General features: G+C 57.2%; 1 protein-coding gene across 1 annotated transcript; it reads left to right on the top strand.

Moving 5' to 3' along the window:
* The first annotated feature begins 1,970 nt into the window (after positions 1-1,970).
* On the top strand, positions 1,971-6,663 carry ACTB (actin beta). Its single transcript, XM_054212079.1, has 6 exons — positions 1,971-2,083; positions 3,358-3,486; positions 3,799-4,038; positions 4,569-5,007; positions 5,342-5,523; positions 5,911-6,663. The coding sequence occupies exons 2-6, from the start codon at positions 3,364-3,366 to the stop codon at positions 6,052-6,054; spliced, it is 1,128 nt and encodes a 375-aa protein (XP_054068054.1). The 5' UTR covers positions 1,971-2,083; positions 3,358-3,363; the 3' UTR covers positions 6,055-6,663.
* The last annotated feature ends 5,451 nt before the right edge of the window (positions 6,664-12,114 follow it).

The following is a 12,114-nucleotide window of genomic DNA, read 5'->3' as shown; positions in this document are numbered from 1 at the left end:
GGACTGTCTCTGCTCCATTGCCATGGCCACCTCCAGCATGAAGGGAATGGCATGGTCCTTAGGTGGCCTGGCAGGGCAGGTCCATTACTATGGCCACCACCAGTGTGGAGGGGATGACGTGGTCCTAAGGTGGCCTGGGTGGGCAGGTCCATTACCATGGCCACCTCTGCCCTGAGGGACGAGGCATGGCCCTGGGGCGGCCCAGCAGAGCCCACGGGGCTGCTGTCTCTCCTCTCCACGCCATCCCCTCCGAAGCACCCATTTGGGAACACCCATGGTGCTGGGTTTGGGGGCACCTCCAGCAGCTCCTGGGCAAGGTGCTCCTGGGGAAGGGAACGCCATCCCAGGGAAAAGGGCTGCTCCTCGTGTCCCCATCCATGCACAGTGTCCCATCTCCTCCCAAACCTCCCCCCCCCCCCCCAGGTAACTGCAAATCTCCATCTCAGCAGGCTTTTGCAGGTTCCTCCTGCTGCTCTGTTCCTTTCTTTGTCCTGCAGCAGGGAGTGATGCTGGGGGGGGGATGATAACACCTGGGTCCCCCCCTCGGCCAGATGCCCTGCTGGGGAGGGCAGCTGGCAGTTTGGGGAGGGGGCCCATCCTCCAGGCCCCATCCTCATCCTCATGGTGGTCTCTGCAGCTCCCCGGTGACAAAGAGATCGCCGGCATGGGCTGCAAGACCCCGATGGCAGGTCCGGCTCCCCCAGCCCACCCCCCCGGCGATGCCGAGCAAGGGGTGTCCCACGGTGAGCAGGCATTTTTAGCATTTTTTCCCCCAGATCTTAACCCCCGCCCCCCCCTTGCTGTTTTCAAACCGCGGAGATTAGACATGCAAGGTCCCCACGCCGAAGTCTGTGTTGCTCCCAACCAGCAACAGATTGCGAGTGGCGGCTGCTGCTGGTACTTTACTTACAGGGCTGCTTAATTAACTTGATTAATCAGCCCGTGTTCGCGCAACGCTCTGGGGACACAAATCACCCCTTGTCGCTGCTGCTCCGCGGACGCTGCCCTCGCCTTTATTTCACGCCGCCGTGTGTCGGTGACAGCCGGAGAGGGGGACTGCAGAGCGGCAGCTCGGGCAGGAGCCACGTCTCCTGCTCCGGCAAGATTTGGGATCAAAGAGGAAAGAAACAAATATTGCCCAAAGCGAACCAAATCGCTGCTCCCGCCGTGACCCCCGCCAGGCCGGGGCAGGCCGGGGAGCGGGGTCCCCAGCCCCAGTCGGGGCCGATGGAGCAGCTCCTTCTCCCGGGTGCCGCCACCACGGAGGGGACACGGCCTCTCCCGGTGCCCGGCGGCGGCCGCCACGTTCCCCGGGCGGGTTCAAGGGCCGCCGGCCCGGCAGGAGCCCTGTCACCGCCGCCTGCTGACATCAGCACTGAACTTGGTCCCCGTTCGGGGCTGGGACCCACTGGGGGTGACTGGTGTTTGCCTCCCTCCCCCCCCCCCCGGGGGGTGTGCAGGTGATGGGCAGCGCTGCAGGCAGGAGCAGGCAGGACTCCCCCCCCCCCCCACCATCCACGGTGCCCCCGGGAGTGCCCCCATCCCCTGCCGTGGGGTGGGGGGGCGTACACCCCCCCCCAGCTCCCGCACAGCCCGGGGGCGAACCCCGGCCCCCCCACCTTCCATCCGCGGGGCTTTGTCTATGGGTCGCGGCGCTTGGGGGGGAAGCGACACCCGGGGGACCACGGAGGGGGGCAACAAGCCCCGTTCCCCAGCGTGAAAGCGGAGGGGTGGGGGGCTGCACCCCACCGGTTTGTTTTGTGTGTGACCCCCCCCCCATATTATTTCTCTTGGGGGGGGCGCTACCGCGCGCGCCGGGCGGGGCGGCGCGCCGGCGCGCGGGGAGGGGAGGGGGGGGGGGAGAAGGAGGCGGGGCGGCACGAGGCGGGGAGGCGCGGCGGGGACCAATCAGAAGGGCGCGCTCCGAAAGTTTCCTTTTATGGCGAGGCGGCGGCGGCGGCGGCCCCATATAAAGGCGGGGCGGGCGGCGGGCGGCAGCCGCCGCGAGCTCTGCCTGCCTCCCTCAGCGCGCCCCGCTCCCGCCAACACCGCCGCCTCGCTCCGACCGCGCAACTCCCCGAAGGTGAGCGGTGACCGGCACCGGGGGGGGAAGGGGGCTTCTCTCCGCCATTAAGTCGTTGCTGTTATTAATATTCGGTTAATTAAGGTGATGAAGAGGTGGCGTGGGCGCCCTCCCGGGCGCCCTTTGTTTGCTGGGGGTGGCAGGGCGCCGTGCGGTGTGGTGTTGTATTGGGTGTAGAAGGACGTGGCGGTTCAGTGGGGGTGCTGGTTGGATGGAGGGGGTTGCCCCCTTGTCGCCTGTGGGGCTAATCCGCCTCCTAAGAGGATTTGGGCCGGGGCGAGTGAGCGGCTCGGCTATTGTGCCGGGGGGGGGACGGGACGTAATGGGGTGCGGGGCTTTGTCTGCATCGCGGTGTACCCCCGTTCACCTAGTTCTAAAGTGGGGGAGATTTGAGGAGGGGGGGGTAGTTCACGGCGCGGCTGGGCCTGGGGGCGTTGTCCCCCGCTGGGGAGGGGCGCGGTCCCCCCCCCCCGCCGGGGAGATGCGAGCAGCCCCGGTGGGTTTTTTCTCGCAGGGGAAGGGGGGTGGCACCCCCTCCCGAGGGGGGAACTGTGGAACAAAAGCTGTGTGCCGAGGGGTGTGGGGGGAGAAGGGCAGAATCCCCACCCCACCCCCGGTGTGTGTACCCTTCTGCAGGCGGGCTGCTCGCTCCGGCCACCGCCTGGCACATGTGCCGGCAGCTGCCGTCGTCCCCCCCCCCCTCCCCCGGATTAAGCCCGCGGCGGCGGAGTTGAGGCAATTAATGGCATAAAACCCTCGGCGTTAATCCCACCCGTGCCGCCGCTCTTCACTGGGGCTGAGCCTTGGCTAGCGGGCTGGGCGAGGTGGCTACTGCCCGCCCCTCCGCGGCTCCTCGCGGAGGCCCTTTGGGGCTGCGGGAGAAGCGGTTTTTCTGGGGGGCTGTGAGAAGCCTTTTTTGGGGCTGCCCGAGCCGCTCCGCAGCGGGGCGAGCGGGGTGGGTGACCCGGAGCCCGAGGGGGGGCGCTGGGGCGTGGCTGCCGCGTCCCGTCCGCCCCCCCCCCCCTTTCCTCCCCCGAAAGCGGCGCGCGCGCTCCATCCATTGCCTTTTATGGTAATATCACGAAGAGGGCGGCGGGGACTTCCTTTGTCCCGAATCGGTGAACGGGGGAGGCGCCGCCCCCTCTGGCGGGCGGCGGGAAGGAAATGGGTGGGGAAGGGGCCATCGCCTGCCCTTCCCCTTCCCGGCGGGGACCGCGGTGTGATCCGGTGGTGATGCTCATGTCCCCGTGTCCCCCTTCTCTCTCCTCCCGCAGCCAGCCATGGATGATGATATCGCCGCGCTCGTCGTTGACAATGGTTCCGGTATGTGCAAGGCCGGTTTCGCCGGGGACGATGCGCCCCGTGCTGTCTTCCCGTCCATCGTGGGGCGCCCCAGACATCAGGTAGGCGGCTGGGGGGCCGTTGTTGGGGAAAAAGGGGGAGTTTTGGGTGGAAGCGGTTCCCCTAGAGGCGTTGGAGCTTCAAGAAGCCCATTTATTTGACTTGATAACCCGAGAGGCTTCTGCGCTGCAATACAACTGGTGGGGAATATGGCCTCCTGCAGAGCTTTTGTGCTGGAGCAGTTGGCCAAATGCCTCTCCCAACAGAGTGGGAACAATAATCAAAAACCCATCTTTGGGGAAAAGCAGGTTGTTGTGTCCCCCCAGTGTGACTTGCCCTTCATCAGTACTCACTGCCTGTTCTTTGTTGTGCAGGGTGTGATGGTTGGTATGGGCCAGAAAGACAGCTACGTTGGTGATGAAGCCCAGAGCAAAAGAGGTATCCTGACCCTGAAGTACCCAATTGAACACGGTATTGTCACCAACTGGGACGATATGGAGAAGATCTGGCACCACACTTTCTACAATGAGCTGAGAGTAGCCCCTGAGGAGCACCCTGTGCTGCTCACAGAGGCTCCCCTGAACCCCAAAGCCAACAGAGAGAAGATGACACAGGTGTGTAAAACTCCAGAGCTCGGAGCTACAGCAGATGTTGCTGCGGGCCAGCTCTCCTCTTCCATGTTGTCCTCTCTCCTCCTTCACCACTCTTCTCCCTTTTTGCCATCTTTACAGGGTTTTCCTTTCCTGACCTGAGTCTCCTCTTTGCTGGACCTTGACAGGTTTTGTTTGCTCTTCTAAGCTGGCTTTCTCTGAGACTGAACTAGCAACTTGTCTAACTGCTGTTTCTGACTAGCCACACTAACCCATTTACCAGCCCTGAGTGACTGTACTGTAGTTAACTTGGCATTTGTTTTAGTCCTTGCTGTGACATGTGGATGGGTCTGTGGTGGTGCTGGTGTCCCTGCTCAGGCTCTGACCTGTCAGGTGTGGGTGGAGCCCAGGCAAGATGAGCATGGACTTTGAGGGGGAGTGAAGTTCTCTTATCTAGGGACAAAAGTAAAATTACTTGCATGGACTTTGTGTAGGCCTGTAGTGAGAACCCTGGTTTCGGCTCTTGACTCAACCCCCTCTTTTTCTCTCCCTAGATCATGTTTGAGACCTTCAACACCCCAGCCATGTATGTAGCCATCCAGGCTGTGTTGTCCCTGTATGCCTCTGGTCGTACCACTGGTATTGTGATGGACTCTGGTGATGGTGTTACCCACACTGTGCCCATCTACGAAGGTTATGCCCTCCCCCATGCCATCCTCCGTCTGGATCTGGCTGGCCGTGACCTGACGGACTACCTCATGAAGATCCTGACAGAGAGAGGCTACAGCTTCACCACCACAGCTGAGAGAGAAATTGTGCGTGACATCAAGGAGAAGCTGTGCTATGTTGCCCTGGATTTTGAGCAGGAGATGGCCACAGCTGCCTCTAGCTCTTCTCTGGAGAAGAGCTATGAACTCCCTGATGGCCAGGTCATCACCATTGGCAATGAGAGGTTCAGGTGCCCTGAGGCCCTCTTCCAGCCATCTTTCTTGGGTAAGTCCAACTGTTTCAGGAGACCCAGTGGTCCCCCCCAGTGTTAACTTTCTGTAAAAGGTAATGTAGAGGCCATGGCAGCCAGTTACCATATTATTGCTGGTCCATAGCAAGGTCTGTCCTGTCCTACTGGTTAGCCTCACTTTCCCCAAAGCCTAAAGCTGTTTGAGGGACTTGAGGCAGTAGAACGGGAGGTTGAGCCTGTCAGAGCCTTGGCTTTGTAGTGCCTAGCCACTGAAGGGACTGCTGGTCTCTTGGTTGCCTGTAGTAGCTCCTCAGGCTTCTTTGGCTGTCTCTGAGCCTTTGCTGACTTGAGACTGCTTCATCCTCACAGGTATGGAGTCCTGTGGTATCCATGAAACCACCTTCAACTCCATCATGAAGTGCGATGTGGATATCCGTAAGGACCTGTATGCCAACACAGTGCTGTCTGGTGGTACCACAATGTACCCTGGCATTGCTGACAGGATGCAGAAGGAGATCACAGCCCTGGCACCCAGCACAATGAAAATCAAGGTAGGATTGGAGTCAGGGGAAGCTCTTGGTGCCCCTGTTTATGCTGAAATGCAGAGTGGGTCGGGGAGGAGGGTAAGCTAAGCTCCTACTAGAGAAGATAGAAACCGTACTGCTGTGTCTGGTGCAGCTGTAATGGCCTTGCTCTGGACAAGATGGCATCCACCCAGCCATAGGAGTAATGGGATTAGTGTAAATACACTGGCTGCAAAGCGAGGAGGAGGGAGGTGGGTGTGTGTGAGGTTATGTCTTCAGCTTGTTTTTGAACTTCATGGTATCTCGGCCAAGGCTAGATAAGGGAATTGAGCAGCTCTGGCTTGCAGGGCCATGCGTGGGCAGTGAGGGGAGTGTGACGCTGTGCACCTGACCGATTCTTCCTCTTCCCTGCAGATCATTGCCCCCCCTGAGCGCAAGTACTCTGTCTGGATCGGAGGCTCCATCCTGGCCTCCCTGTCCACCTTCCAGCAGATGTGGATCAGCAAGCAGGAGTACGATGAATCCGGACCCTCCATTGTCCACCGCAAATGCTTCTAAACCGGACTGTTACCAACACCCACACCCTTGTGATGAAATGAAACCCATAAATGCGCATAAAACAAGACGAGATTGGCATGGCTTTATTTGTTTTTTTTTTGGCGCTTGACTCAGGATTAAAAAACTGGAATGGTGAAGGTGTCAGCAGCAGTCTTAAAACAAAACATGTTGGAGCGAACGCCCCCAAAGTTCTACAATGCATCTGAGGACTTTGATTGTACATTTGTTTCTTTTTTTAATAGTCATTCCAAATATTGTTATAATGCATTGTTACAGGAAGTTACTCGCCTCTGTGAAGGCAGCAGCCCAGCTCGGAGGGAGCCGATGCCAGTTTCTGGTGTTAGGTTATAATTGCTTGTCTGTAAATTATGTAATCCAACAAGTGTCTTTTTGTATCTTTCCGCCTTAAAAACAAAACACACTTGATCCTTTTTCTCTTCGATTTGTCAAGCAAGCGGGCTGTGTTCCCCAGTGATAGATGTGAATGAAGGCTTTACAGTCCCCCCGCAGGGTCTAGGAGAAGCGGTGCCAGTATGTGGGGGAGGGAGGGGCTACCTGTACACTGACTTAAGACCAGTTCAAATAAAAGTGCACACCATAGAGGCTTGACTGGTGTTGACTGTTAATTTTCTTTCTTCCATGCTGCTTTTTTGACAGTTACTACGTGCTCCGATCTAACCTTGCCAGGCTGCACAGATGAGCTATCTGACTGGGGCTGGTGCTGTGGGCTCTCTGATCTACAAGCCAGATGGCTCATGGCGATACAGTGGGGAAGAGCTGAGCCTGCCAAACCTGCAGGTCTCTAAGGCTGGAGCTCTTCAGATACTGCCCCTGTGTGCAGTCAGGAGCTGCTGGAGGAGCTGGGCTTAGTGGGGATCCAACTGCACCTTCCGAAATGCTGCCCTGTGTGTGTGTGTCTCTCCTCTGCAGTGTGGTATGACTGGCTTTGGCTTCATGAAATCAGTGGTGGTGGTGCCATAAACATGATGCTAAAGCTGGTGGCTTCTGTAGCCAAGGCCCTTTTGGCTACTCTGCAGCCCTCCTCCATAGCCCATGGGGCACTGTCCCCTCTTCTCCCTGTGCCGGGTGCCTGAGCTTGTCTGTCCTGCTGGTTTGCCCTGAGTTCAGGCTGTGTGACTCATGCTCTCCGGCAGGCCCCTTCCTGGGTGGAGCGGATTTCAGGTGAAAGCAAGAGAAAGTCTTCTCTGAAGTGGAAAAAACTGAGCAGGGCCACCAGGCTGTTAGACATGGCTGGGCAGGGGTGGGGCTGGGAAAAGGGTGTGGGGAGGGAAGAAGCTCTTTGCAGGGTGAGGGACAGCCACAGCTCCAGGACTTGCTGTGGGCGGTGCAGGTACCTGCCTCTAGCCCAGCCTCTGCCAGGAAGGAGGTTTGCATGGCTTCTCAACTCTGTCCCCATCCTCTGGGCTTCTGAGCCTTCTGTCACACTTCAGCCTTGTTTGATAGATCAAGTTCTCCAGTTTCATGAAAAGGAGCAGCCACGGCAGGGATCCTCGCAAAGCTGTGCTGGGAGCTGAGATCCTGTTGGGCACAGCAAAGCCTGGAGCTGCTGCTGTGGAAGGAAGGAGACAGAGGGGACCAGGGAGAGCAAAGCCAGGTGACACCGCAAGTTGCCAACTCAGGCAAACCAGACCTTGGAGCCCTGCTCAAAGAGGTGCTGGCTTCCCAAGGCTCCTCCAAGCTGCCTGTCTTTGAAGAGCTAATGGCTGTGATTGTGTCATGCTCACAGCAGATGAAAGGCAAGGAACAGGCTCCATTGGCTCTTTAATCCTCCTCCTGGCCTGATCCTGCTCCGGCATCACTCTGTATTCAGGGTGGACCTGCCGGTTTCTGCCCTTCATCTCCCCAGCATCCCTCCCGGCTGCCCTGGGTGCAGTAGGAGCCTGGCAGGGCTGTAGGAGCAGGCGTTGGGCTGGGCAGACAAGTTACTGGAAGCACCAGTTTGCAACAGAGGAGGCGAAACAGGTTGGTGCAAGGCCCAAACTGGGCTTATAACCTGAGGTCTTGGGGAAATGGAGTGAGGAGGAGGCAATGGCAGCTCCTAGGGGGGGAGCTGGGGGAAGTGGGGCAGGAAAAAGGCCGGGAGGCAAGAAGAGATGATGGCAGTAAGGAAATGGGGTGCTTTTCTTCAGCCTTCCCTGAAATGGTCACTGATCGTGGTGGAAAAATGTGTTGAGACACAAAAAAAACCAGAAGAGATGATGGTGGCGGTGAGAGAGAAACCACAGAGCAGCAAAACGCCGAGGCCGAGAGCAGCTCAGGTGGGCAGCGTGTGGGCACAGGGAGAGGGCGAGCGATGGGAAGGTGCAGAGCCACTGGGCGCAGGGGAGCCCAGCTGATTTTCATGCTCCAGAGCGCAGCAGACGAGGCTTTCTGTTAGTTAGCACTTCGCAGGGTGGTTTTTTTTCTCCTTTCTTCCTATTTCACTTGCTGTTCAGGCAACCAGCCCCCCCCAGTAAAATGAGGCTGAGCCTTTCACAACCCTTCCCGATGCCTCTCCGACGCGAGGCCACGGCACACAGGGCTACTCTGCAGGCTGTTCCAGCAAGGCTCGGTTTATTCCTCCTCTGGGCCATTACATGCTGGAGAAAAGAATGCGGTGCCGGGCAGGGAAGCCTGCAAGCATTACTCACTGCTCCCGACTCCAGCGAGCAGGGGGGAGCCCAGGGTGGTTTCCTCTCAGGAACACCAGGCGCTGGAAGATGGGGGATTTTTTTAAAACTACAGTTTATCCATGATTGCGTTTCAGAGGGCTTGGTTCGCCCCTCGCTGTTTCACAGAGGTGGGGAAATGCCGAGGGGCCGGTCACGGGAAGGGCGGTAGAGGAGTTGGTTCAGCCGTCTCCTGGCTCTTGAAGCCACCAGCAATGGGCAAGACTCAAAGGAGATCTGTAGGGAACAAGCAGTCCCCTGGCTACCACCTCCTCTTCCTCTCCAGCACACAAATAGCCAGGGGTTGTGGGGGGACTAGGAGGTTTAAAATGGCCACCCTGGGCCAGGCTGAGAGTGTCCCCCCGTCTGGCTTAGTGTCGGTGACATATTAGGATTTCTCAGGCTGCAGAGACGGCAGGACCCAGCCATAGATCCTTGCAAGTCACCCAGCCCTTTCTCACCTCCCTTGAGCTGCCCGAGGGGAGCTGGCTCAGCTAAAGGGAGCTGAGCAAACACATTTTACGCCCTTTCTTCCCCCAGTGCTCCCAACTTTCGCTCCTGCCGGAGACAGTCGTTGGCACTTTACCTGCAATTAGCTGGTGACCTGGAAAGTCACCTCGCTGAGCCGCTTATGGAATCAAGCCACCGCCAGGAATTAGTGATGTCCTTGGCAAAGGAGACAGTAGCGGCTCTCAGGATTTAGCCCTGAAGGGCCTCATTGTCTCTTAGCTGTATCAGGGAGTGTTGACCAGAAATGGTCCCTGGCTTCGGGGGGGTCCCGTTCTCTCGTTAGTGAGCGTGTGCTGCTTCAGGAGAGGTGCCAGCTGGCTGCATGCAAATGTCCCAGGAAACCCCAGAGCATTCAAACAAAACTGGCCTCCTCACAGAAGTCCCCTCCGAGGGTGCAAAGCGTCAGGTTCAGAAAATGGGCTTTCCAAGGTATCAGTTCATGGGTGGGACTATGGGTATCGTTCATGCTTGGGGCAGGAGGAGTCCTGGTCTTTGAAGTTGGTTTTTGCAGAGGGATTGCTGACCTGGAGCCTGCCCTGACTTGTATTATACCCATCTGTAATCTACTTTAGCAGGCCTTACTGTATTAAACCGCATCAAGTATTGAAAAATCACTTACAGCACTGGAGCTAGCAGTTCACCCAAGCTTACCAAGTGCTCTGGCCATTGTAGTCCAGCTGGGCTTTAGTCATGCTGACAAAAAGATGAGATGTCCAGACTGTATCAGTCTTAAGAAAAATCAAAGGAAATGACCCAAGACTTTGCAGAGGGAAAAATATAAAATCGCCAGGTCAGCCAGACCTTGAAGAGTTAAGAGATTTTTGTCTTATATGGAGCAAAATACCTTGATACTAGCATTAATTTGTTTGTTCGCCCTCCTGGAATGGGACAGGATGGTATTTGCCCGCCTTCTTTGGGCTAAGAAAACTGTGTATTTGTCACAAGATGAACAAAGTCTGCCCTGAGATGGCCCAGCCCTGAACTGAACCCATCTTCACAGAAGGGCCCTAAGTACCCAGACAGAGAAGAGTGCTCCTGAAGCGAGGCGCAGCAGGGAGGGTTTCTCCTCTCACCGTCTGGCCACCTCCCAGCCACCATCAAGAGAAATGACAGAGTTCAGTGTAGCTGTTCGTTTCCTTCCTCTTTTACCGCCCATCTGATGTCCCGCTGCTGCCTTGTATTCAACCTCCATGTCTTATCTACACCGCCACGTTGCTCATTTATTTGGTGGACCATGAGTCCAAGTGCAACTCTTACAAACTGCTGCGAGCCCAGTTTCTTCTCGGGAGGTTCTTATACCTGTCTCTGTTCCCAGCTCTTATTCAGGGTTGTCTGGGCTGGAGGGAACCTGTGGCTAGCCCAAACACAGGCTGCTCCAGCCGATCTGGCTCTCTGGGCAGGGCTTTTACTCTGCTTACGGGCCTCGCTGGTGGTTTTATTTACCATTTGCATTGGAAATGCAGGTTTCCTCCACCCTGGTCTCTGCTTTCCCTGATGACTGCAAATATGGTAGGTTGGTATTTTTCCTAGATGTCAAACAAGTCAGTCTTGACTGAAGGGCCCCCGGATTTAATTTGTCATTACCTTCTATTTAAGTGAAACACATGACAAACAAAGTAGGTATGGATTCTCTTACTGAGGCTCCCCCTAAGGAGGGGGGGAGCCCCTAAAACTAAGAGGGGTTTTCCTCTTCAACTCCAGAGCCTTCTCACGGGCTTAGAATCAAAAGAGGTAATCAAGACTTGAGGCACTTGATATTGCTAAGCAAAACCCCCAATCTACCCCTAATCTAATTCACGGCCTTAAATGGCAACAATCAAGTAGGAAGAAAGCAGCAACCTATTCATCTTCCTTTGTGGGTCATCTTTAAAACACATTTTCTATGAACAAAATTCCCGAAGCATACACGTAACTGGAAATTCCAGCGCTCCGGTCCTGTCTGTACTTGAGATTTGGGATGAGGAGCTAATAGTAGCAGTGCTGAGCCAGCTGCTCCCCGTGGACGCTGCTGCGTGCAATGGCTGAGCTCGCAGCAGCCCTGGATGACTTCTGCACGTCCCTCTGTGCATCAGCGAAGTAAAGGATCGTATCTCCCACCTGCAGCCAAAGCTAGAATATTTAGTCTGGTTAGAGCCCAGATTGATGATCATTGCATAAATGGCCAGTGAACCTGAAGCTAATGGGTTTATATTTAGGGTTTTCCTGGGAGGAAAGAGGTGCTACCCACAGCCCCCTTGTTAGCACCAACCCCTTCAGCACTCATGGGTGTCCTATCTTCCACACCCCGGCTTCTTCCAGCACGCAGCATGAACCGGGAAAGGATATTTCTCCCAAATGCTCTGACGCTCCCCAGAAAACCAGGGTGCCAATGCCACGAGTGCCCCGGGGGCCGCACAACAGCCTGGCGGGGGTGTCCCTCTGCTCCCCCTCAGTCACCTCACAGGCTGTATAAATCCTCACAGGGCGGATTTGCATTTTTGGAGCCGACTCAGGGCTTTGTGGGGCGCGGGCCTGGCGTGAGTCAGCTGCTGGGGTGGCAGAAGGCCCGTGGCTGGCAGCCACCGAGGGCGGAGGAGGCCGAGCAGCCGTTCGCCTGGCTCCTGCTGCCTCTGATGCCTCAGCACCGGTGGCCTTGGGGCAGAGGCAGGGGAGCCAGGCTCTCTGAACAAGCCAGATTTCGCCTCCGCACCCGCTCGGGGCAGAGAGCTGCCGCCCTCAGAGACGGCTAAACTGTGAGGGGGCGGCACAACTGAGGCGGGCGTCCCAATTCTGTGTGATTTTGTGTGAGTCTGTGAACATGGACCCGCCACTCCCATCATGGCGGCGCCGCTCTCAAGATGGCGCCGAGCGCCGGCCGGCGCTCACCCTCTCCTTCCCGCCG

This window comes from Rissa tridactyla, chromosome 8 (assembly GCF_028500815.1).
Source record: "Rissa tridactyla isolate bRisTri1 chromosome 8, bRisTri1.patW.cur.20221130, whole genome shotgun sequence".
NCBI lineage: Eukaryota > Metazoa > Chordata > Aves > Charadriiformes > Laridae > Rissa > Rissa tridactyla.
This window is presented reverse-complemented; position numbering and strand designations above follow the sequence as displayed.

Excerpts from the sequence above, each read along its gene's own strand:
- ACTB (XM_054212079.1), top strand. The coding sequence starts at position 3,364 with ATGGATGATGATATCGCCGCGCTCGTCGTTGACAATGGTTCCGGTATG. Across the intron at positions 4,039-4,568 it reads ACAGAGAGAAGATGACACAG|ATCATGTTTGAGACCTTCAA; the intron begins GTGTGTAAAACT and ends TTCTCTCCCTAG. Across the intron at positions 5,008-5,341 it reads CTTCCAGCCATCTTTCTTGG|GTATGGAGTCCTGTGGTATC; the intron begins GTAAGTCCAACT and ends TCATCCTCACAG.